Source organism: Leptonychotes weddellii, chromosome 10 (genome assembly GCF_054177405.1).
Source record: "Leptonychotes weddellii isolate Sample4059 chromosome 10, ASM5417740v2, whole genome shotgun sequence".
NCBI lineage: Eukaryota > Metazoa > Chordata > Mammalia > Carnivora > Phocidae > Leptonychotes > Leptonychotes weddellii.
Window position 1 is genome coordinate 56,711,201 of NC_138378.1, and position 22,255 is coordinate 56,733,455.

Genomic DNA, 22,255 nt, shown 5'->3' on the forward strand with positions numbered 1-22,255 from the left:
TTTTTTTTTTTTTTTTTTTTTTAAAGACAGACCTCTCCAATTGGAGAATGTATATCCCACTGGGCCTGGTTTGTCGATGGAGGGACTGACCTAGGGCAAGAGGGTGACCAGGATATCCCCTTTGCTGCTTCCCAGAGCAAGAATTCATCCAATTCAGTATCCTTAGAGGGCTTCACCCCCAGTACACCCAGTCAGCTAAACTTCTTGAACCTACAAGAGGAATCTGCTCAGGACATTTCTCAGAAGGCTGCAATGCAATCAAGGGGATAGGACTTACAGTCAAATGACAGGTTTGAGTGCTGGCTCCATCCCTGGGTGATACTGGGCGTGTCACTTAACGTCCTCGGGATCTGTTTCCTTCTGTGCAGAATACCTACTTTATAGGATTGTTTCAGGATGAAATCAGAGGCAGGATGATGAGAGCCCTATACCACGGCAGGTACCACGTGTGGCCCCTTCCTCACTGTGGTAACAGGATGTCAGCTTGCTGAGGTCAGTTAGGCTCTTGGCTGGAGTCTGCACGGCGGAGGGGTCCGGCAGGAGCAGGCCTCAGAGGACAGAGAGAGCAGTGGAGGGCCCGGCAGGGGCTCCCTGCAGCTGCTTGCTTTGCTCCCCTTTTCACGGGTGTAGATGCCACTGAGCCTGCTCTGTGCATGCACTGGACGTGGTAAGATCGGGGGAGATGGACAGACACTTTACTTTCACAGTGGGGGAAGAGTCCTGCTTACCAACAAGAGCGGCCGTCTTTGCAGACCTGCAATTTCCAATTCCACCATCTCTCTTCGGGTGTGTTAACATGGATATGGCACGAGGGAAAGAGGAAGCCTAGGAGAGCCTAGGTGACTGGGCAGGGAAAGAGGGAAGGTTGTTGAGAAGGTGTGCACATCCTGCTTTCCTTCCCCACCCCAACCCCGACCCCCATACCTCCCTCTGCAGCCCCGCTCCGTAGTGGTTGTCATCGGCCATGGTCCTGGAAACGCTGATGTTGTTCAATCCCCAGCTTTCAAGGGGCAGTCACTGGGAGGCAGCTGTGGGGAGTGGGCAGCCAGCAGCATGCGTGTCCTCTTTAATCATAAAAAATAAATTAGAGAGCAACACCTGGTACACAGTGACCATAGTGTTGTTTATAACACCTAGGAACTAGAAACCATGACCGAGCAAGAGTATGGTACATTGTGATATGCCCACAAAATAGGATGTGGCTGGCTCTCATGAAAACTTTTAAAGAATTCTTTAAAATGTGATAAAATATTAAGAAGCCATAAATCTAATGAAATCTCAATTTGTTTTATTTATACCTTTCTGTATTTTTAAAATTGCCTACACTAAACGCGTATTACCCTTATCTTCACCAAAGCATTTTTTTTAAAAGGAAACGATTTAAGATAAGCAGAGTTATAGGAGGGTAATGAATAACGAAGTTCTATTTGCCACTGTCTGACATGTCTGGTGTTGGTTGGCAGTGGGCTCCCCGATCATGTGTCCTTGAAAAAGTCAGAACTCGGGGCTTTTGTCCCAGCTCCACGCATTCCCATTGCCTTTCTGAGCTTCACTTTTCCTCATCTCCAAAACGGGGATGATGGTACTTGCTCTTTTCTGTCCTGCTGGGTGAGATTTACAGATTAGCTCATAAAGTGCTTTATAAACTGTAGTGATTGGTACAGTTCCAAAGTGGTATTACTCCTAACACGTCGAATAAAGAAAACCCTGCTAAGGCTTGGGCTCCGTGAGGCTAAGCGTGGCCCCAGTTCACCACGGTCACTCCTTTATACTCGCCTGGCTTTTCCCAGCTGGGCTGGGGACTGCACCTGTCCTCAGATTATATAAGGAGCTGGGTCATCTGGAGCCCCACATGGGCTGTAGCTATGGGGCTGCTTGGTAATTGGGTGTGCGCTCTTCTCGGAGGCTGCCTGGAGCCCAGAAGCCCACTAGATAAGCATCTCCAGTGAGCCCCAAGCAGAATTGACCATTAGAGGGCCATGTTGGGTGGGCCCCAGACATTACTGTCAGCTCTGAATGCAGTCCAGGCCCGCTCTCTGGGGATACAGACCGTCTGAGTGGGTCAGGGAGGCAGGAGCTCGGCCCCAGCAGAGGCGAGGTTGGGAGGCTGAGGTATGAGACACTTTCTGGGATTCCTCCTTCAGGGAAGGGATGAGTGGAGACATCCACTCCTGTCGTAGCCGCCCGACCCCTCACCCCCTCTTTGTATCCCCTCTTTTAGGACTGCTGATGTACTAGTCTGTAGTATGTCTTATCTCCCAGTGGGGCTTGGTCTCCTTCAGAGCAGAGCCCATGCCCCTCACCAGAGGTGTGCATGTAGAAGCAGATGGATGCTTTTTTTTCCCCTCGTGGAGGTCTGTCTGATCTGCCCAATTCCTCCTGAATTTCTTCTATTTTGACTGGTTAACACTGATGCCTTTACTCCCCTCTATAATAGATTCATATGCTAATCACCACTGCCTTTGGATAAACGTCAGAATTCACCCAGAGAGTTGGCCCCAGAGTACCACCCGGTTCTACGCACTTTTGCCACTCCTTTGGAATTGCCTGTAGAACCAAAGACCATTCTTTGGAGTACCTTCAGTTGTGGCAAGGCCTTATCTCTGAGGGCACATTTCATTCTTTCAAACAACCAACATCCATCCACAGCCAAGTCTGGTGACTAAAGGAGGTGGGCGAACACGATAATATTGTTTGGGGTTGAAAATGAAGTGTGTTCTATGAAGTGTGATGACTGATTTTCTTGTGTGGCTCTGAAATTCATTCTAAAAGGCCTCCCAAAATACTCAGAGCAACGGTTAGTTCCAGAAAGAGACCCGGATGTCAGGCCTCTGAAGACACGTGATCACAGGCATAGGAGCCCTCCAGGTGATTCCGCTGGAGATTGAAGTTGAGAATCCCTGCCCTACCAAAACAGGACCAGTGCTGCCACAGAATTTAGCTGAGGATCAGATGAGATGGTCCATGAAAATGCACCTTGCCCCAGTGCCCATAAATACCAGTTTCCTTTTCCTTCCACCAAAACCAAAGAACAGAAAACAAACCTTTTCATTTTGAGCTGACTGCTTTGCAATACTGGTTCCCAGCCCTGGGTGCGCATGGGAATCACATGGCAAGCTTGGAGACCCCCGATGCCCCGGCTGCACCCCAGCCCTATTAAATCAGACTCTAGGGGTAGGGGTATGAGCAGCCAGGATTGAGAAGCACCCGCGTTGGCTCTGCTCTGATATTATCCAGCCAGCTATCAACCCCTGGGTGTGGGGGCCCAGCCATTCCTCCTGATCTCTGGGACCCGAAGCTCCTCCCTTCGGGCAGCCCTTGTGCACACAGCCTCACGGAAGAGTCACGAGACCCCTCCCCATGGCATTTGACCTTCATTTCCTCCACTCACACCCTCCTGCGAATTGGCACCAGCTTAGAATTTCACCACCAACCCATAGACTGGTTCAGGCTGGCTTAATTAGCTTCAGTCTCTCTCCCTCCCGGCTGAAATCCATTCTGCTTCTAGGCCAGCTAACCTTATAGGGTTAACAGGCCTAGTGTTATGGTACCCTGGTGGCCCACAGGCATTAGGCACGGAGTCGTGCTCCTGCTGAAGGTCAGGAGAGAATAGCTAATTAAGGAATCAGCCCCATTGGTGCAGCTGGAGACATCCTGGGAGCCCCCACACCAGGCTGTGTTCACCTGGAAGTCGGCAGCCAGGATCATCTTGATCAAGAGCTGATAATGGTTCGATTATTGACTTTAGCCAAGCCTGGAGCCAAGACCCAGAAGTGAAGAAGACATTTATAAGATAACAGAGCTCTGGACACAGGTCTCTCCTGGCTGAGATGTAGCATATACCCACGGGAGCTTGAGGTCAGTTTTGCTTTCTCTTCTGACCAGCTGCCTGGTCCTTAAGTGGTTGCTTCCCTTAGGATCAAATGTTTCAGAGTGTGAGTTTCCACTTTGGGAAGGGTAAGCATAAACTTGTAGGTATTATCATGTCAAAGAAAAGGACAGAAATGTGTTCCCCACCTGCAGTGTGGAGAGGAACATTCCTACAGTCTGGACCTGCAGCCTTCAGGGAGTCACCTCGAACATACCCCCCTCTCCACACCCCAGCCCCGCAGTGATGTAGGGTGCATCCCTCTCAGGCCCACAACACTGACCCCTCCTTCCTCCCCCACCCCATGCAAACTCAGTGCCTCTTAATCTTACTGCTGAGTCTCCAGGTCTTTTTCCAAGCTGAGTGGGTGCTCCCTTAAGGACAGAGAATCTTTATGTCACTGTGTCCTTTTCAAATCTTAACCCTCCCCTTCTCCCCATGGTGTCTGTGAGCATCCAATTTGTGGGCAAGTGTCTAAGACGGCATGTAGCAAGTTAGAGGTGTGCGATCGGCAGCAGTTTCCTTGCTGCCTGTGGGAAAATCTTTGATCTTGGACCCGGAAGAATTCAGTTGGAGACAATGTCTTTTATCAAGTTACTGAATCTCTCTAAATCTCCGCCTCTTCATCTATTAAGTGGGGATACTAGTTCCTCTCCCTCGGGGTTATGAGAAACAAATGAGCTAGCACATACAGGGGGAGAAAGTGGATTCTGACCCTCAAGCGATGTAAGGGTGGTGTTCCGTGTCCTTCTGGGGTCAGCTGAAATCCTGCCTCTCTGGGTAGGTTTCCGTGACCTTGCTCAGCCTGACTCTCGTTTCTTATCTTAACCGTGTACGCTGTTTATTGCCCGTACATATTTCCGTGGTTAAAGGAGGTGTTTCAGGTTGTTGGCTCCCTAACAAGACCACATGCTCCTCACAAGCAGGGTGCACCTTATCTGCAGTGCAGTTGCACGAGGCCCAGCACGGAGTTCAGTAAATGCCTCTGGGTCTGCAGGAGGATACCGTTAGCCAGGGCCACATTTATGTTGTGTGTCCCGTACACCAAGTATTGTACACCCAGGACCACCCTGTGGTTGCAGGAGAGCCACCAAGAAAGACAGGAGCAAGCACTTCGTAGAAAGAGCAATTTGGAATAAGAAATAAATTTGAGTCTTTTCTGATGATTTCGAAAACTTAAGATAAAGCACTGTTTTACGAGAAACCAGAGAATTCTAAAGTGCCATGTTTAGAATTGTCAAAAAAAAAAAAAATGCTGGTCTGTTGCAGGTGGTTCTAGGACCTATCTAGAGAGAGAAAATAAAGTGCAAGTATTTTAGGAAAGGAAGCCTCATTGACCTGAGAAGGTTCAGCAATCTAACACAAACTCGTCAAGATCAGCCTGACCCCCAGTTACACCTCCAGCCCTGGGACCGCGTTGATTTGGCAATGAAGAAGAGCTGTTATGGCCAAACTCTGAATGTGACACTCAGATTTGCCAGGTGTCATGATAGTTTTCATCTGTGGAGAGCTTTCTAGTACTTCCAACCCTTGTACACTCCTCTCCTTTGATCCTGACAAATAAGATGTGAGTCTCTCCCATTTTACATACAAGGATATAAGGGCACTGAGAATATATTCTCTAGCCCAGATAACATGGTTAGGTAGTCTTGTGGCCAGTATATTAAAAATACCAGTCCTCCTGACTTTCAGCCTCCTTTTCTACTTGCTAAGAGGCCCAATCCGAGGTAAACTGCGTGAGGAAGTAGGCTGTGTATGCATCAATTAGGAACGTCTTACCTTCACACTTGGCGTTAATTATGCTTGTTCTTCAGTGTTGCTAATTAAATGAGAGCAGTGTTACACATTTTTGTTCTTCCAGGAGTCAACATTAGACAGATATCTCTGGGCTGTGTCAAGGTTAAATAATCTAATTAAAGTCATGCTAGCCCCAGAGTGCAACTGTAAAAACAAGGTAGCTAAAATGGAGCTCATGGCTTTTAAAACAAGAGGCTGCATGCGATTCTCAATCTTTCTAAATGTTAAGATGTTGCGGTTTCTTTATTTCTAACACCGCTATCTCCTGGAGTTAAGCAGTGGAAAGAGTATTAGCCTAGGAAGTGATGGGTTCTAGCCCTCGCTCTGCCACTGATTAGCTGGATTGCCCTAGGTGAGTAACTTAGCCTGGTCTGGCCTGTTTCCAGATCTGTGGAATGGGGGCAAGAGCAATGCGTGTCTTGCCCATCTCACATGCAGGTTGTGAAGATGGAATTAGACACGGAGCACCCGTGTGTCTCAGAACTTCAAAGTGTCTGCTCACTGACTGCATGCTCTCCAAGGCAAGCAGGCATTGACTTTGTGACCTTGGGCAAGTTACACTTCACGTCTGAGCCTCTGTTTCCACATGTGGACTCAGCACCTGCCATATTGTCATTAGGATTATAATATCATATATGTAGGGTCCTTGGTGCGGTGTTGAAGCACAAAAGTAGGTATGAATAAACTGTGTGGTCGAGGGAACATGGTAGGACCCAAGTCTCGAATGCCATTGCCAGACAGAGCATCAACTCCAGGCTGCATTTTTCCCCTCCTGGCTCTTCCTCTCTGCCTTGTCTGTTCTTGCACTCCAAGGAAGGGGCAGTAGCAAAGGGAAACTGTGTGCCTGCAGACATTGGTATTCATGTCGCAGCCTGTGCTGGGGATCCCTTCTGCCTGGGATCGCTTCTCTAGATGCCCTAATGACTGGTCATGTGTTGATGATGCTTTTGTCTGGGAGCACAGGTTGGTGCTAGAGAATGGAATCCAGCGTCTTGAAGACGCTGGCTCTCCCTTACCTGCTCTCATGACAGACAGGTGTGAAGTGTACAGTTTTGGTGTCCTGTCCCCTCCCAGCCTCCTTCCCTGTGCCAGGACATCTGCAAGCCTTGAACAGTTGCTTTTGCTCCAAGGTCAGGTGTCAAGATTCACATGCAAATGGGAGGGACTCCTATACAAACTACTGTTCAAGCTGGGGTGTAGGAGCAAGCCGGTCCTGAGGGCTGGCTCTGAGAGAGTGCAGATGGTGGGGTACGGGTAGGGGGCGAGGGTTCAGAGAATGGACGTGGGGGCAGCGGAGGAAACAGGAGTTCGGGAAAGGAAACAGCAAAGGGAGAGGGGACAGGAAAAAACAATTTCACCCATTTCACTATTTTTCTGAAGGTTCTCCCTGCCCATCCACAGCCGCTGGGTATTCTTCCCACAGTCTGAATATATGATGCGTAATCCATCCAGGGAGCTGGGTGCTCTGTTTTGTTTTTTTTTAATGCAGCATGTTGTAAAGTGAAACAGTGCCTCTGCCCAAATCTTGAGGGGTTTGAGAGGCATGTCAACATTCCGTGAATCCCAAAATACCGATCTCTGGCCAGATAATAGGCTGCAAAACCAAACAGAAGGAGAAGCCTCGGCTGGCTTTGGAAATCTCAAAAGGGAGGACAGAGGGAGCGAGCTGGAGCTGGTTGGAGGAGGTCTTGAGAACCACGAACTGCATTGGACAGTTTATTGAAAAATACTTTTTTAAAAAAAAAAACTTGTTTATTAAATAAGAAATGCAGGTTATTTATAGAAACATAAGAAAATACAGACAAGTACTAAAAAAATTAAAAAATCCCCCCTAGCCTCACTAATGGATAAAAGCCTAGATTCTGGGACCCACCTGCCTGGTGTAAAGCCACTTTCCCACGTACCTGCCCAAGGGTGCAGGTGAATTACCTCACCTCTGTGCATCTGTTTTCCTCATCTGTAAATTAGAGATAACAATAATACTACTTCCAAGGGCAGTTGTGAGAATTCAGGAACCTAATGTAGTAGTACTTAAAAGAGCTCCTGGAATACAGTAAACACTATATATGTATAGCTATAAGAATAATATTTTAATTCTACTCTATTTCTAGACTTTTTCCTATGTAATCTATAAGAAGTATTATGCAGAATACCTATATTTCTATGAAAATAGTTATACTATACTCTGGTAACATTTTTACTCCGACGATCATTTTTTTCAGGGACAGATTTGTTACTAGTATTAGCTAACATGGACCGCTTACAGTTGGGATAAACCTGTGCTAAAGATTTTACATAAATTATCATATCCAATCCTCACAATAACTCTGTGGGATGATTACTTTATTACCTTTATACAGATGAGAAAAGAGAGTCTGAGCGGTTTAAACAGTCGATGTGTACAGAGCTGGCAAGCGGAGAAGTTAGAATTTCAATCCAGGCAGGCTGGCTTTTGAACTTGCCTGTGTTAGGACTTAATCTTATGAGAAGATTTAGGATTTCTTTAAGATTTCCTGCAAGAGGCAGGTTTGGGTGTGTGTCCTCGTTCCTTGTGTCCTGCGAAGAACAGGAAAGTGAGCGTGAGACAGGCTGCTAACCTATGCTGACAGGATGAGAGAGAAAACGTGTTCGCGCTCACTCCTTTTTAACCCTTCCCAGCTGTGTGCTCTGGGACACCAGGCTGACAGATGTCTGGCTGGCTGTTTCTGCTTGGGCTCTAATGGCATTTCCAGTTTTTACCGTGGAGATCACTCTCTGATACAAAATGGGATCTGAGGTCCAGTTGTGGGCTTCATGTTTTCTAAGTGCGTTTTATCCAGAAAGAGGGCCTCGAAGCCGTTTTTCAGCGTGTTCTCCAGGGCCTTTGACACAGCCACCTGCGCCCGTGGCCCCAGCCTCCTCACGCTTCCCTCGCCATCCCGGGGTCCTCATCCCAGTCCTCAGATAACCCAGGACCAAGTCGCAGGTATTGCCAGGTGATGAGTCGGCAAGTCTGTGCTCAAAGCCCTGGTGTGGGCAACACAGGTGTGTGAGAGGAGGGAGGCAGTTAGAAGCACGAACACACGCGAACGCAGGGCTGCCCATGTATGGCAGAGGCCTCGTGTGCTTGGACGACAGGTGTGAGCCGCATCCACTCAGCGGGAGGCTCTAGCTGCACCACAGTTTGGGGCCCTGGGGATGTCCTGACCAGGGGCATGAGAGGATGGCAGTGACATTTCAGGAACTAACCCCTCCTCTCTGAATTCAGGAGTAGCTCGGAGAGGAGGAAGGAGAAGTCCCGGGATGCCGCCAGGTGCCGGCGGAGCAAAGAGACGGAGGTCTTCTACGAGCTGGCCCATGAGCTGCCCCTGCCGCACAGCGTGAGCTCCCACCTGGACAAAGCCTCCATCATGAGGCTGGCCATCAGCTTCCTGCGCACACACAAGCTCCTGTCCTCAGGTGAGCCTGGCAGCCTCCCCGGGGCTGGTGCCGACGGAAGCTCCCCCGTGGTGCGGGAGCGGGGAGGCCCCTGGGAAGGCCTCTGCTGAACCTCCGCCCACATGGAGGCCACCACTGGGGCTCCGTTCCTTCGTTCTGAACCCCTCCTTTCCGGCAGTGACCCTTACAATGAATACGGCCATGGGGCGCCGAGCAGGAATGGGACCAAGGGAGCGCATGGGCACCCAGAAGCTGAGGAGGGCGGCAAGGGCCTGGAGAGCAGGAGACGCTTTTGCCAGCTTCCCACTGGGCCGGCCAGCCGCCAGACCCACACTCCACTCCAGAGCGCATCTTTAGGAAGCACTTTCGTGCTTATCTTGCAGCTACCTTCTCCAGAAGGGCAGCCGTGTGCCCGTGCGCTCTTTTCCCTCTCACTAGCCAGCATGCCAGACAAATCATGTGGTGTCTCTCGCCTGTAAAAAGGGGTTAAAAGCACTTACCGCACAGGGCATCTGTGAGAACGAGAGGAGGTGAAGTCTGCACCGCACCTGACCCGGCCATACTCCTTCACGCTGCAGAGTCCTTGGCGGATAACAGCCTCCCCACAGAACCAGCTAATTCTCACCCTCCCTGGTATCACGGCGACTCTCAAGTTCACAAAACTTTTTTTTTTCCCCCTCCAAGTTCACAGTCTTCAAAACACCATTTCCTGTTCGTCCTGACCAGAAAGAGGCAGCCTGGGGAGCTTTCCAGTTTCAGACCCTATGTGACAGTCCCGTCTGGTCTGGTGGTTTCATGAGGAAACTGGGCGGCAGGTAGTGCCTCTCCCATGTAGCAGAGATGCTGCAGGTGTGGTGCCCCAGCCGGGGAGCCCGAGGGAGGCGGGCAGGCAGGGGGAAGGTTCTTTTGTGGTTGGTTTTCAGTTTTCCTGAGTGAGCCTGGTGCCTTGGAGCTGGTTGACTCTGCCATCCTGTTATGAATGGCTATTCTGGGAAAGAAACCCGGAGCAGAGGGAATCCAGTGCGAAGCGGGGAGGCCGGACCAGCGTGTGCTATTCTGGGCCCTGGAACACAGGAAGGATATGGGGACAGAAAGACTTTCAGAAAATAGGATGACCACTCAGTGGGTCCAAGGGTCAGAGGGCTAACCCTGTACTGCAAATCTAGAGTCTCAGAACTGAGCAGGCAGGAGGGGGAGAACCAAGGGCAAAGACACACTCTATAAATACTTTCAAAGAAACAATGCCAAGGAATGGCAGCTTTGTCATAGATGCGACTGAAGGAGGGAACAGTGACCTGGAGACACCATCAGAGGGCACATGTGTACCTCTTTCTTTAAAGAGGCTTCTCTTTCTGGACAGGTGAGGGCAGTGTCTGGTAGTGTTGGAATCATCTTTACATATACAGAGTCTGCAGTGGAGGATAGACGGAGACCCTTTCCCCACACTGAGAAGCATCTCTTCAACTTCCCTGTTACGGTACTTGAAATTCTACTCTTAGACATGAATGCCTTTGGGTGAATCATTGCTTCCTTCCAGCACAAGGCCCATTCCTCCACCAACATAGACCCCAAAAGGAGTAATTTATGCATCCCGGGACATCTCTCTGATTGAATTTGGACTTGTAGAACATTGGAGAACGATGAGAAGTGAGGTACAAAAATGTTAAGGTGGCTCAAAGCCTCACACTTAGCACGTGGTGAATCTGCACCTGGAATGCAAGTCCTCTCAAATCTGCGTTTGTGAGAAAGACAGGCATGGGAGGGCAGGAGCATTCCACAGACCTGGTCAGGCAAAGACGTTGACGAGGGCTCAGTGTGGGGGACAGAGAAGGGTTCTTCCTTGGCAAGAGAATCAAAGTTAAACAGAGGCACCTGGGGGCCAGCCCAGAGCAGCAGGGTGCAGAGATGGTCCTCACACATTCTATGAGTTGTCTCTATCCTTTCTCTTGGTGTGCGGTGTTGATTTCCGTGCTCTCCCCCACATAATTATCCTTCTCAGTGGTGCAGAGGTTGGCTTGGAGAGGGCCATGAATCAGAGGCTGGGTCCCCTGAGCACGTCTGCCTTTCCTGTGTGCCGGCGTGAGCCCGCCGCATGCCAGCCCCACCCCGGGAGATAGGACCACAGCGAGACAGCACGCACCCCCGCTTGGGAGCTGTTGCAAGTTGTGGGCACCAACTGCCTGCCCTCTGGCGGGGCTTGGCCCCAGACTGACCAGAGCCTCAGCTTGTCCGCTCTGGTCCTCTCTGTCCAGGAGCGAAATGACAGAAAAGGATAAGAAGTGTCTACATTTGGCCATCTGGTCCTGGTGTCCTTGACGGAGCCGTTCTCATAAAACAAGCATCATCCAGGGGAGGAGGAGGAGGTGGATGGCTTTTCAAGGCCCCCTTTCTCTGCCTTCTCTTCCAGTCCTGCCGCACATTCTTTAGACCAATTGTGGAAATCATTTTCAGGAATTGCGTGTGAGATGGGGTCATTTTGTTTCTTTCTTAAATCACATTTTGCTTTTTCAAAACGTGGATTCCCGTGGAAAGGAGTACAGGACTTGTGGGCGGAGCGACCCACACTGGAACCTCAGTTGTACGGTCTTCTTTACAAGTTTGTGAGCATCTCTTCACCACCTTTGAGCTTTACTTTCTCGTCTGCACAAGGGCAGTCCCAGTACTTGCCTTGCTGTTCTATTTGAGGATGGGGAGAAGTGGCTAGAAAAGACCTTCTCTTCTTGTCTGCCACATCTGAGGCTCTCCGTAAGTGATAGCTTAGAAATAAAAGTTATGATGAACAAGCAAATTGATTTATACTAAGTATAGGCTTCTGGAGAAATGATGTCAGCGGGAACCCAGTGGAAATCCACACTCATACGGTCTTTTTACCCACCGGTCAGCAGTGCCTATCAAAATGCAGAGTAGCCAAGTTTTTCCAAGTCAAAACAAACCACAGATTCATCACTGAAGCATTTCTAACAAAGGTGAGCACCAGGGTTGGCTCACTTTAAAATAGGAAATAGCTGGTTGCATACCTCAGAGTTCAAAAGGCTAAAAAAGACCAGGTTATGCTTTAGAAAAGTTTCTTCTTTACTTAGTAACATGCTTCCCTTTGATTTTCACAGTAGGCTGTTCTGTGTGGGAATGTTGGAGAGGAAATCTCAGCACTGAGAAATTCAGGCTGGGAGTCGGGGCAGCCGATTGAGATTCGTATCACAGGAAGCAAACTGAAACAATAGCTTTATGATATTAGCTTCCACGCTGGGCAGAGAACAGAACACACTCTGACGGGAACATCAGTGAAAATACCGCTTGATTGTCTTAAATCCTCTTTCAAGATGAGCACCGCAAACCATGACCAAATGAGGCTCACTTCTGCATTCAGAGGGCATTAGACAGCAGTAAATATGCAAAATTTGCCTTTCACTGCAAAATTGATTTTTGGCTTCCCCACACTCAGATGTGGTGAAATCAAATTGATTTTACACGATTGCTAGAGGTCATTGTGTAGCAAGGTTTCGAAAGAGAAATGTCAGGTTTATTATTGATGCATTGGCAATGAATGAATCAATTCATTCATGCTTTGCCCCACTCACCTCCCAAATCAACGCCTTTTTCGGTCCTTTTTGGAGAGGAGCTGAGAAGCCAATTCATGCCAGGATGTTAACGACTGAAAGCAGCTAATGTACAGTCTCTTCCAGAGATAATGACCTTGTTCAGATCACTCCCTTAACTTAAAAAAGTCTGGTCAATCAGCAGGTGTTTGCTGACCCCAGCCCTGTGCAGAGTAGCCAGGTTTTATAAAGGGTATACAAGAGGTAAGATAGGATAATAAGTTACGTAAAGAACAAAGGAATGAGTCTCTAATGGTGGACTTTCCAGGCCCTTTGGGAGGCCAGCAAGATCAGGTAAAACACAGTGCCTTCTGCCAAAGATGGGAGGGTCGCCCAAGCCTACTACCAGGTAATGGTAGTGGAGGGTCTACGGGCCTGGGAAAGCTGGAGTGAGGAATCGGTTTTAAAAAGAAAGCCTCTGTAATGATACCTAAGTGGTGTCTGAACCAGGAAGATCATATCAGCATGGTTTTAAGAATCGTCAAAGAACTTGTCAGAGGGGGAAACAAAGGGATGATGACCCTCTGCTGGAATAAAGACCAATCCTGACCAGCAGGGCCTTCTCACAGTCTGGTCTCAGAGACCTGGTCCGGAGCGTCTCCCCTGCCACCCTGCCACCCTGCCTGCTCACCCCAGACGCCCGGCTCCTGCTGCCCACGGGGTCCCGCCCCACATGGGTGGTGCTGCCTGAAGGAAATGAGCGGTGCTCCGGAAAAAGTGCTCCGAAACCTCAGCCCGCGCATATCCTGGCTGTGGGGAGTCGTCATCAAAGCCTGTTTACTGGGGCTATTTTTAGCATTAAAGAATCTTGTTGTGCTCCCCAGGCTGAGCATGCTTGGTCTTAGCACAGCACCTCTGATTCCGATCCCTCTTCAGGGGGGTCAGACCCTGAAGGGTCCTGGGAAGCAAGTAACTGAGACCTAGAGCCCACGGTGATTTAGAGACCCCATGGGGGGCTTCTCAAGCACCTACTGTGGGCTCCTCTTTATTTAGCACCAAAGGTTTCTTCTGGATTGTCGTGTAACCTTATGGTCTTATGGTGGTCTATCTTCGTCTTCCCCACCAGTCTGTAGATTCCTTGAGTGAAAAGATGGTTCTTACACCCTTCAGTATCCCTGATTCTCCCTAGGACGGGACTGAGCACACAGGGACCCTTGTTGACAGATGGCCTGACTGATTTCCTGCCTTGTGCCCAGCGTAGGGCAGACACATAGTAGGAGTATAGTAACAGCATAGTGACTAGGTGACTCTTCTATGTGCCTGACACTGAGTCGGAGATCATTGATGCCGTAGGGAAGATCTGATGCTCCCAAGAAAGAGCAGGAGAGGACGCAGAGCAGTCTTCAGCAGAGGGTGACAGGCATGCGCCCCTGGCCCCTAGGGTGAGGGTCTGCCTCCGGCCCTGCCGTCTTCACCCTCAGCCCCAAGCTGACAGTGAGCCGGCCGGGTTCCTACAGAATCCCCCAGGAGGAAAAGCAGGTGCTGCAGGAGCGAATAGTTCCACAGAGGAAAGAGGCCAGGTTGTCCCAGGGGTCCCTTGGGGCTGGCCCGCTGGCTTCCTGGTCCTCCAGCCATTGTGACTTCAGTTCCAAGATGTTCTGTTTCCATTCGTGGTCCCTGAGCGCCCCTCTCCCTTCCTCCCAGAGGCCGGCTGGCCGGCTGCTCTTGCCAATTCACCACCTCCTGGAATCAAGTGTACTGGGCACGGATGGAAACCAGTTTGGCTGGGTTGGAACTGTTAAAAACAGGAAATTTTAAGCAGAACTATTTCCTCTGGGCCTAGTTAACCCAAATAGGGTTGTCTTGGGATTACACCAGATTTTGATGTCAGTGTTGCCACTGAGATCAAAGAAGTTGAAGAGAAAAAAAAATCTTCTCACTAGGCCAGAACTCACAGGGCTGGCCTTTGCTGTCTAGAGAAGGTGGTCACCTATCTGGTGTGATTTAATGGTGCTGGAAACCTCTCCTCACCCATCCGCAAAATAGGTCACCACCTGCCAAAACAGTTGGATTTTCCCAGCATTAAGGGTCACTCCTAGGACCTTGAGTTATGGCAGCGATCCTCAACCTGTGGTCCTAGCAGTGTCCACGTCACCTGGGAACTTGTTAGAGAAGCAGATTCTCGGCCCCCACCTGAGACCTACCGAATCAGGGACTCTGGGGACTCTGGGGCTCATCCAAGGCCAGCTTCATGAGTGTGTGACCTATGCAGTCCCACAGGGCTCCATGCTCAGAGGGGCCTGGACTTGGTTAAATTTTTCAGCAAGAGGCCCCACATTTCCCCACTGGGGCCCACAAGTTATGTAGCAGCCCCAGGCCCTGAAATCCTTGCTTTAGCAAGCCCTGCAGGGGATGCTGGTACACGCTCAACTGTGAAAGCACTGAGTTCCATCACCATCTCTCCTAAAGCCCCTATTCAGATATGGCCGTTAGCTGGAGCATCAGCATTGGCAGTGGCCACACCCCCACCTAGAACTTGGGCTCGTCATCATCTGTTCAGCTGACTAGTTAGTTGGCAGAAACCCTAAGCGGGGATCACATGTGGGTATGTGTGTGGTATAAGGCCATCCCTAGATGGTCGCCCTTCCCAGAAGCTAGCTAGGGTGTGAAGAGGAAAGAATTTCCCTCCTTTGTTCCACCATTTTAGCAAAACAGAGGGAAGTCACCAGGATACTGCCCTCCGTAGCCCAGCTCTTGGCTCTGAAGGCGAGCCCATCCCTGGATGGGCCTGCTCTGTTCCTCTGTTCTCTGGCACATCTGCTGATCTTGTGTCCGGAAGGTGGCTTGTCCCCAGTGCTGCCACTGAAGCCCCTTGGTAGAAACCTCTCCTAATTTGGATTTGTTCTTCTCGAGGAGTAACAGCATATAGCCCAGAGCTTAAATTTAGGGGCTCAAGGGAAAAGAGAACCAAATAAACCCAGTGCCCTCGCAGAGAGGCCTTTGGACCTCATTTCATAGTATCCCTGCCTTCCTTGCCAAGTGGCCCAGAAATCGAATTGCATTTTACATTCCCTAGAACAGTCTCAAGTTGGAAGGTGCCTTTTAGTTAAGTAAATACTAACTTTTATAAAGGACAAATTACTCTCTGATCCCCTCGTTCTATAAATTAAATGAGGTCTACTTGGCGTGATGTTTGTCCTGGATGAATTCAAATTTTTGTTAAGTAAAGGTATATTTGGAGTTAAATAATATGGTAGGAAAAGCAGGACCGAAATAAAATCTGTACCTGGGGACAACAGCCAAGGGCCTGGGGCCTGAGAACTTTGTTTGGGACAAGAGCGGAGCCTACATTTTGTCTGCTATGTTGCAGCTAGCAGAAGTGTTCTTGAAAGGCTAGGGCTACTCACAGTGGTTGGCTGGGGAGTGGGTGCCTCCCCAGGTTGCCCCTAGCAACTGCTTCTCCAGCCTGCCGTGAGTGCAATGGCCTCCTCATGCGGTTCTTGCCCCTCTGGTCTTCACTGTCTCTCTGCAAACCGTCAGCATGCCTTTGCCAGGTGATTCTCCCCAAAGCAGTGCTCTAAGATGCCGCTGCTCCAGGATGCCGCACCCACCTCAGCAGCCCAGTTACTAAGTCTGGGAAATGGAGCCTCCTCTTTGGCCAGATGGGTATCTTCTTAGTCCCCAGGGAGGGAGCTTGCTCCAGGCTCTACCACCTCCATGTTTGCCCGGTGTCTGCCCAACCCAACCTGGCCCACAAAGTTCTTTGGCTTTTCAGAGTGAGTGCCTGTTTTTCATGAGCCTCTTCAAATGCCCTTTTGTGGAACAGTTGTCTCTGACCACCTCAAAGTGATCCCATGAGCACTTGCTGTCTACACTCTTCTTTGGTCGCCCAGCTCTGTCGCCCCTGAGTTTTTACTTAGATTTGCGTCTCTGTGTGCTGCACATCCCCTGTCTAGGCTTTGAGCAACTTTAGGGCAGCAACAGGATCCTAGAGGGAACAGAAGGGAAGAAAAATCACAGTGATTGGTGGTGTTTTGGGCATTGTAAATACTTATTTAATCCTTACGACTCAAAAAGATAGAAATTATTATTTCCATTGGGCTGATGAGGGAACGGATGTTCAAAGAGGTCATTAGCCAAAGTCATAGCCTAATAAGAGGAATAGAACCTGTGTCTCTTTGACTCCATAGTCCATAAATGGTTAGGAGTGTATCTGCTGGATTCAGCTGCCTGAGCCTGCTAACCAGTCTTTACAGCCTCTGGCAAATGAGCAACTGCCTCTCTCTAAGCCTCGTCTATAAGACGAGACAAAGAATAGTACCTACCCCACAGGCATTGTAGAGATTATGTAGTATGTTCAGTGTAGTACCTGATGTGCAGTCGTTGGTCAGTGTACATTAGCGGGGAAGGTCATGGTTCCTAGTATCACTGTGACTTCTGTCACAGTCATGACACCTGCTGCCACCATTACCCCTAAGCCCCAGTATGCTGCCACAACAGCCTCACCACCTGCAAAGCCCCGTCAGGGTGTCCTCTGTATCATGGTGCTCATCAAATACCCGCTGCTTGGGCATGTGCTAGACTCTTAGATTGTTGGCAGTGTGCACTTCTGGAAAAGTCCACATAATGCCTTTGAGGCATCCCTGGCAGATGTTTGTCCGTGCCAGTCACATCTGTCTTAGTACCACATTCATGTAAGCCGTCCGACCCCCCTCTCTTTCCAGTTTGCTCTGAAAATGAGTCTGAAGCTGAGGCTAACCAACAGATGGACAACTTGTACCTAAAAGCGTTGGAGGGTTTCATTGCCGTGGTGACCCAAGATGGCGACATGATCTTTCTGTCAGAGAACATCAGCAAGTTCATGGGACTCACACAGGTGACATCCTCCTCTGGCTCTTTCAGAAAGGGAAAATGTTTCCATTTGGGGGTAGGAATGAGTGGAGGGTACTGATCGCATTCCTCCTGACCTCTCCCTGCCTGTGCCCACCCCGCTGCTCTCTGACCTCAGGTTACAAGCCTCAGGAACACAGTCCCAGCCCCTGGTGTTGGGGTAGGCATTGCTGGTGGACAACTCTGCTGACTAGATTAACAGACGAACCCTTGGAAATCAAGTCTCTGTCATCAGTGGCAGTCCTTTGTTATGTCTGCATGTCTGTGGACAGCACTGGATTGGGATAAAAAGACCTACTTCAGTCTGCTCCCTGTCTCCCAACCTGCAAGGTGGCTCAGGGGCCTCTTGGAGACTTCTTCAACAGTACGAATAATGAAGCCCAACCTTGTTTTTGAAACAGGTGGAGCTAACAGGACACAGTATCTTTGACTTCACTCACCCCTGTGACCATGAGGAGATTCGTGAGAACCTGAGTCTCAAAAGTGGTAAAGTATTCTTCGCTGTGTGTTTCCTTCCTTCTTACACCACCTGGGAGGGGATCGGCATCCCCTTTGTCTGCAAATGTAGGGTCGATGGATCAGGGTCATCATGATCCAGAAAAAAAAAAAAAAAATGGCATCCATAAAAGATCCAGCAGAGCTTGTGGCATAGCTGGAGGGCACTGGAGGGACTTGGTCCTCAGAACTGTCTCCTGCTGGCCCTTCATGGTGCCTGATGCCACACTAGGAGGGCGGTCCTCTGGGTTAGGACACTGTCTCCAGCAGATCTCACTGCCTGAGAGGCCAGGTCTCTGCCAGACGGCACCACCCAAATCAGTACACTCCTCTGTCCCCAGATGTTCACGAAACCTATTGCTCTTGTCTGTCATTGTGTAACATACCACCCAAAGCATGGTGGCTTAAATGATCATTTTATTACCCGTCATGATTCTGTGGGTTCTGTGGGCTATTCTTTTGCTCCGTGTGGTATCAGCTGGGCTGCCGTTGTCTGGGGGCCGTACTAAGTGGAATGACCAGGACAGCTCCCCCACACCTCTGGGACCTTGCGGCCAGTAGCTGGAGGCTGGGACTCAGCTGCTGGCAGGGCTGGATCTCTCTCTCATGCCATGGAGTCCCAGAGCCCCTCCCTCTCCAGACCTCTGACATGTCCACTCAGGGCTCCCAAAGTGCAAAAGTAGAAGCTGCCAGACTTTCTGAAGGCTGAGTCCTGAGACTGGCCCAGCATCACTCTGCCCCTTTCTGATGTTAGAGGGAGTTATAAGCAAGCCCCTGCTCAGGGTGGGAGGGAAGTACACAAGGCCACGAGTATCAGGAGGCACGCGTGACTCATTGGGGCCACCTTTGGAGCCTAGATACCCTGGGAGCCAAAGAATGAATCTGGTCCCCTGGTAATAAGACCCACAACAGGTAGTTTTTGATGGAGAAGAGATTGAGAAGATCTCATATACTATACCCTACCTGTGGGGGTATCCAGCAGATGCCCGTGGATGGGAGGGCCCACATAGGCAGAAAGCACTTTGCAATGACTGTTGGAGCTTCTGCTTCCATCTCTTGTCACTGGGGACCTTCAGGCAAAGGCACGGATGAGGATATTGTCAAGAGGACTGAAGCTTTGAGCAAGCGGGAGTGGGGCTCAGTGACTTTCACGGTCCCTTCTGAACCAGAAATTCCAGCACTGTTCTGGGCAGATTGTGCCCATGTCTGTCCATCTCCTTTAACATCTCTCACCTGTCACTACCATGGGGTGCGTGCTTGTCCGGCCTGACTGACCGAGGCTGCGGCACCAAGCCTGCGAGGCTGGGCTTTTGTTAGCGCACACGCTGCAGAAACAGGTGCTCCGCAGGCTGCTTCCACCCCTGTGACTGGCTGAGCCCACGAAGAGCAGCAGTACAACCCCCTCCCCGCCTGGAGCTCTCACGCAGCCCCTCTGCTCTCCCACCTCGAGGCCTCAGGCCACCTGGCCCTAGAGTACACAGGCTGGAGAGCACTCCACGGGGCTGTTCAGTGTCTTCTCTGTGCTGCTAAGAAATCTCGCCTGCTTCTATGAGGCAGGGGCTGTCAGACTTTCTGAATCTCTTTCTAAAGCACGTGCTCAAAGCCTACGAAAATCAAAAAGTCTCTTCTTGTCTACTCCAGAAACTCTTCGGCCCTTCGGTTCTCAGTCTGAGTTCAGCCTCTGACCTAGTTTCAGTCCAACCGTGAGACCTGAACCAGGTCACTGCATTGCCCTGTTCCTCAGAAGCTCTCCTTTTAGATGAATGGTATTGGACCAGGCAAAGTCTAGGACCTTCCAGCTCTCAAGTACCATGATTCATAGCATGATTCTATTCCACTTATCTGAGTAGAACGTTAGGTCTCTTGGTCCATGTGTCAAGGACTCGGGATCAAACTCTGTGAATCAGCCAATCCTCATTGAAGGCGCCGGCCTGAGTGGACTCATGATCTGGAAGCAAAGGGTTAGTGTGAACACTGAGAGGAAGATAAGACCGTGAGGCAGATTGTGGAAGGCTTTGAAGGCTGGGTGGAGGGCCTCGAACTTTATCCTGTAGACAGAGGGGAGCTTTTGAAAAGTTTTTGAGCAGGGGTGGGGTAATCTGACTGGAGCTATGTTTAGAAAGACTAATCAAATGGCAGAATGGGGAGAATCCAGAGGTTAGCAAGTTAGGCCACAATAGTAACCCATGACATAGCCACAAACAAGTCTCTCCAGCCCACTTACTCCCAGCACCTGAACTAGTCCTCAGGGTAGGTCCAGACCCTAGGATATAAGAATACCTCATGATTTGTAACCCCCACCTGTGAAAATTAAAATTGGAAGGAACATCATTAAGTTTTGGAGAGATGGTTTTATAAATAATCATGATGGAGGAATGTTCTTTCTTAAAAAAAAGATTCACTTTCTCACTTTCATGTTTAAGATAGATTCAGAAATGTCAAAATTCATTTGACACAGCTTTCTGGGGATACATCCATCAAATAAATCATGGCCCTCTAGAGGTTTATGGAGGGGTGTGACTATTTGAAAACAAGGCTCTGGTTTGTTCTGTGATGCTGGCCAGGGGGCCGGAGTGTCCCTGGGAAGGTCTGGGCTGGAGATGGTGGTGGTGGAGGCAGAATTTCGGCTTGGACACAGGGGGCTCAGCCGGCACTTACTGCATTCATCGCTCTGTTTTATGGAAAGTGGGAAAAGCTCTGAGTCAGCAGGCATTTGGAGACCACCAGGAAGGAGGCTGTGTCATTTGTCTTGGTGATTTATTTAATTCTGGCTGAGAAAGGATCTGATCCATGTTGAGTTCATCCTCAAAATGAACTTGCTCACCAAACCCAGGAGGCTTGGGCCAGCTGTCTCTCTTGAGCCTTGACACACGTCACTTTAGGGAGAAAGCTGATGGCGCAGTGTCCCGAATACATCTGTGGTGGGTTGAAAATAGGGCACCGGAGGGTTCACGTTCATGAGGGACAGGGCTGAAGACAAAACAGGGGTGTCTGAGAGACCTTTCTAGTCTGAGAGGTTTATCCCCTTCAGGAGACGGTGGTCTCACCCAGACTCTCCCTTGGACTTCCTGCTAGGGAACGTGGGCCTGCCCTAGGAGAGACGTGCCCAGATTACAGCTTCCATTCCCTTGTTGCCTCGCTGCTGTGAAGTGAGCACTGACGATATGCTAGGTGCAGGGGGAAACAAAACAGCATAACAACCCTCAGAAGCTTAGACCCCAGTTGGGGAGACAAGCTGGAGATGAGAAAACATTAGTCCCCAGGCCAAGATGAGACTCCGCATTCATGGCAGGCGACTGGTGCTAAGGGAGCAGATCAGTGGGAAGTATCAACAAGGCATTACCCAGAAAAATAGCACCAGGGCGCCTCTTCTGAATATAAACATAAAACCACAGTCAACCGGCGCCCTCTGTTCTTCCCCATCCAGGCTCTGGTTTCGGGAAGAAAAGCAAAGACATGTCCACAGAGCGGGACTTCTTCATGAGGATGAAGTGCACAGTCACCAACAGAGGCCGGACTGTCAACCTCAAGTCAGCCACCTGGAAGGTAGGATGACATCAGGCCTGGGTTGGAGTTCCCTCTCCCCCCCGCCCACATCCCACAAGCCCCTTCCCCAAGACCATGCTCTTTGGCCCTGCGTCTGACCCTCCATGGCTGGTCTCCAGGTCTTGCACTGCACCGGCCAGGTGAAGGTGTACAGCAACTGCCCCCCTCACAGTGGTCTCTGCAGCTACAAGGAGCCCCTGCTCTCCTGCCTCATCATCATGTGCGAACCCATCCAGCACCCATCACACATGGACATCCCCCTGGACAGCAAGACCTTCCTCAGCCGCCACAGCATGGACATGAAGTTCACCTACTGTGACGACAGGTGGGGGTCCGGGAGCGTGTGTGCCGTGGCCGGACTGTCTTACCTGCCTCTGTGTGTGTGTGTGTGTGTGTGTGTGTGTGTGTGCGCGTGCGCGCACGCGTGGGAAAAGTATGGGTCTCGGGCATTGCTGGGTACAAGTTTGTGGACGTGTGTCTCTGTGTCATCCCATCAGTGCAGCTCAGGGGCTCCTGGTCCCATATATGGTGGTGCCCCATTGAGGCAGCTTCAGGGGCTGACGCCAGAGCGGTTCTGCTGTGTAGCTCATTGTTGATTGTTGTGGTGTGTACACAGTTCTCCACATATGTGTCAGACTCCTGAGGAAACTTCCAGGCCAGTCTCCATGCCCAGGAGACTGGAGTCTGGCGATCTCCCTCAGCACTC

General features: G+C 50.2%; 1 protein-coding gene and 1 long non-coding RNA gene across 2 annotated transcripts in view; one reads left to right on the forward strand and one right to left on the reverse strand.

The window, feature by feature from the left end:
* LOC145723890 (uncharacterized) overlaps positions 1 to 22,255 on the reverse strand; it is a 1,084,435-nt gene that overhangs the window by 583,806 nt on the left and 478,374 nt on the right. The gene's annotated exons all lie outside the window — the stretch shown is intronic.
* The window catches only part of EPAS1 (endothelial PAS domain protein 1), an 81,216-nt gene that overhangs the window by 37,166 nt on the left and 21,795 nt on the right, over positions 1 to 22,255 (forward strand). Inside the window, exons 2-6 of the mRNA XM_006740602.3 lie at positions 8,913 to 9,103; positions 17,343 to 17,494; positions 17,910 to 17,994; positions 21,431 to 21,549; positions 21,669 to 21,874. Coding sequence (XP_006740665.1) covers positions 8,913 to 9,103; positions 17,343 to 17,494; positions 17,910 to 17,994; positions 21,431 to 21,549; positions 21,669 to 21,874 — 753 coding nt within the window. The remainder of the gene's footprint in view (positions 1 to 8,912; positions 9,104 to 17,342; positions 17,495 to 17,909; positions 17,995 to 21,430; positions 21,550 to 21,668; positions 21,875 to 22,255) is intronic.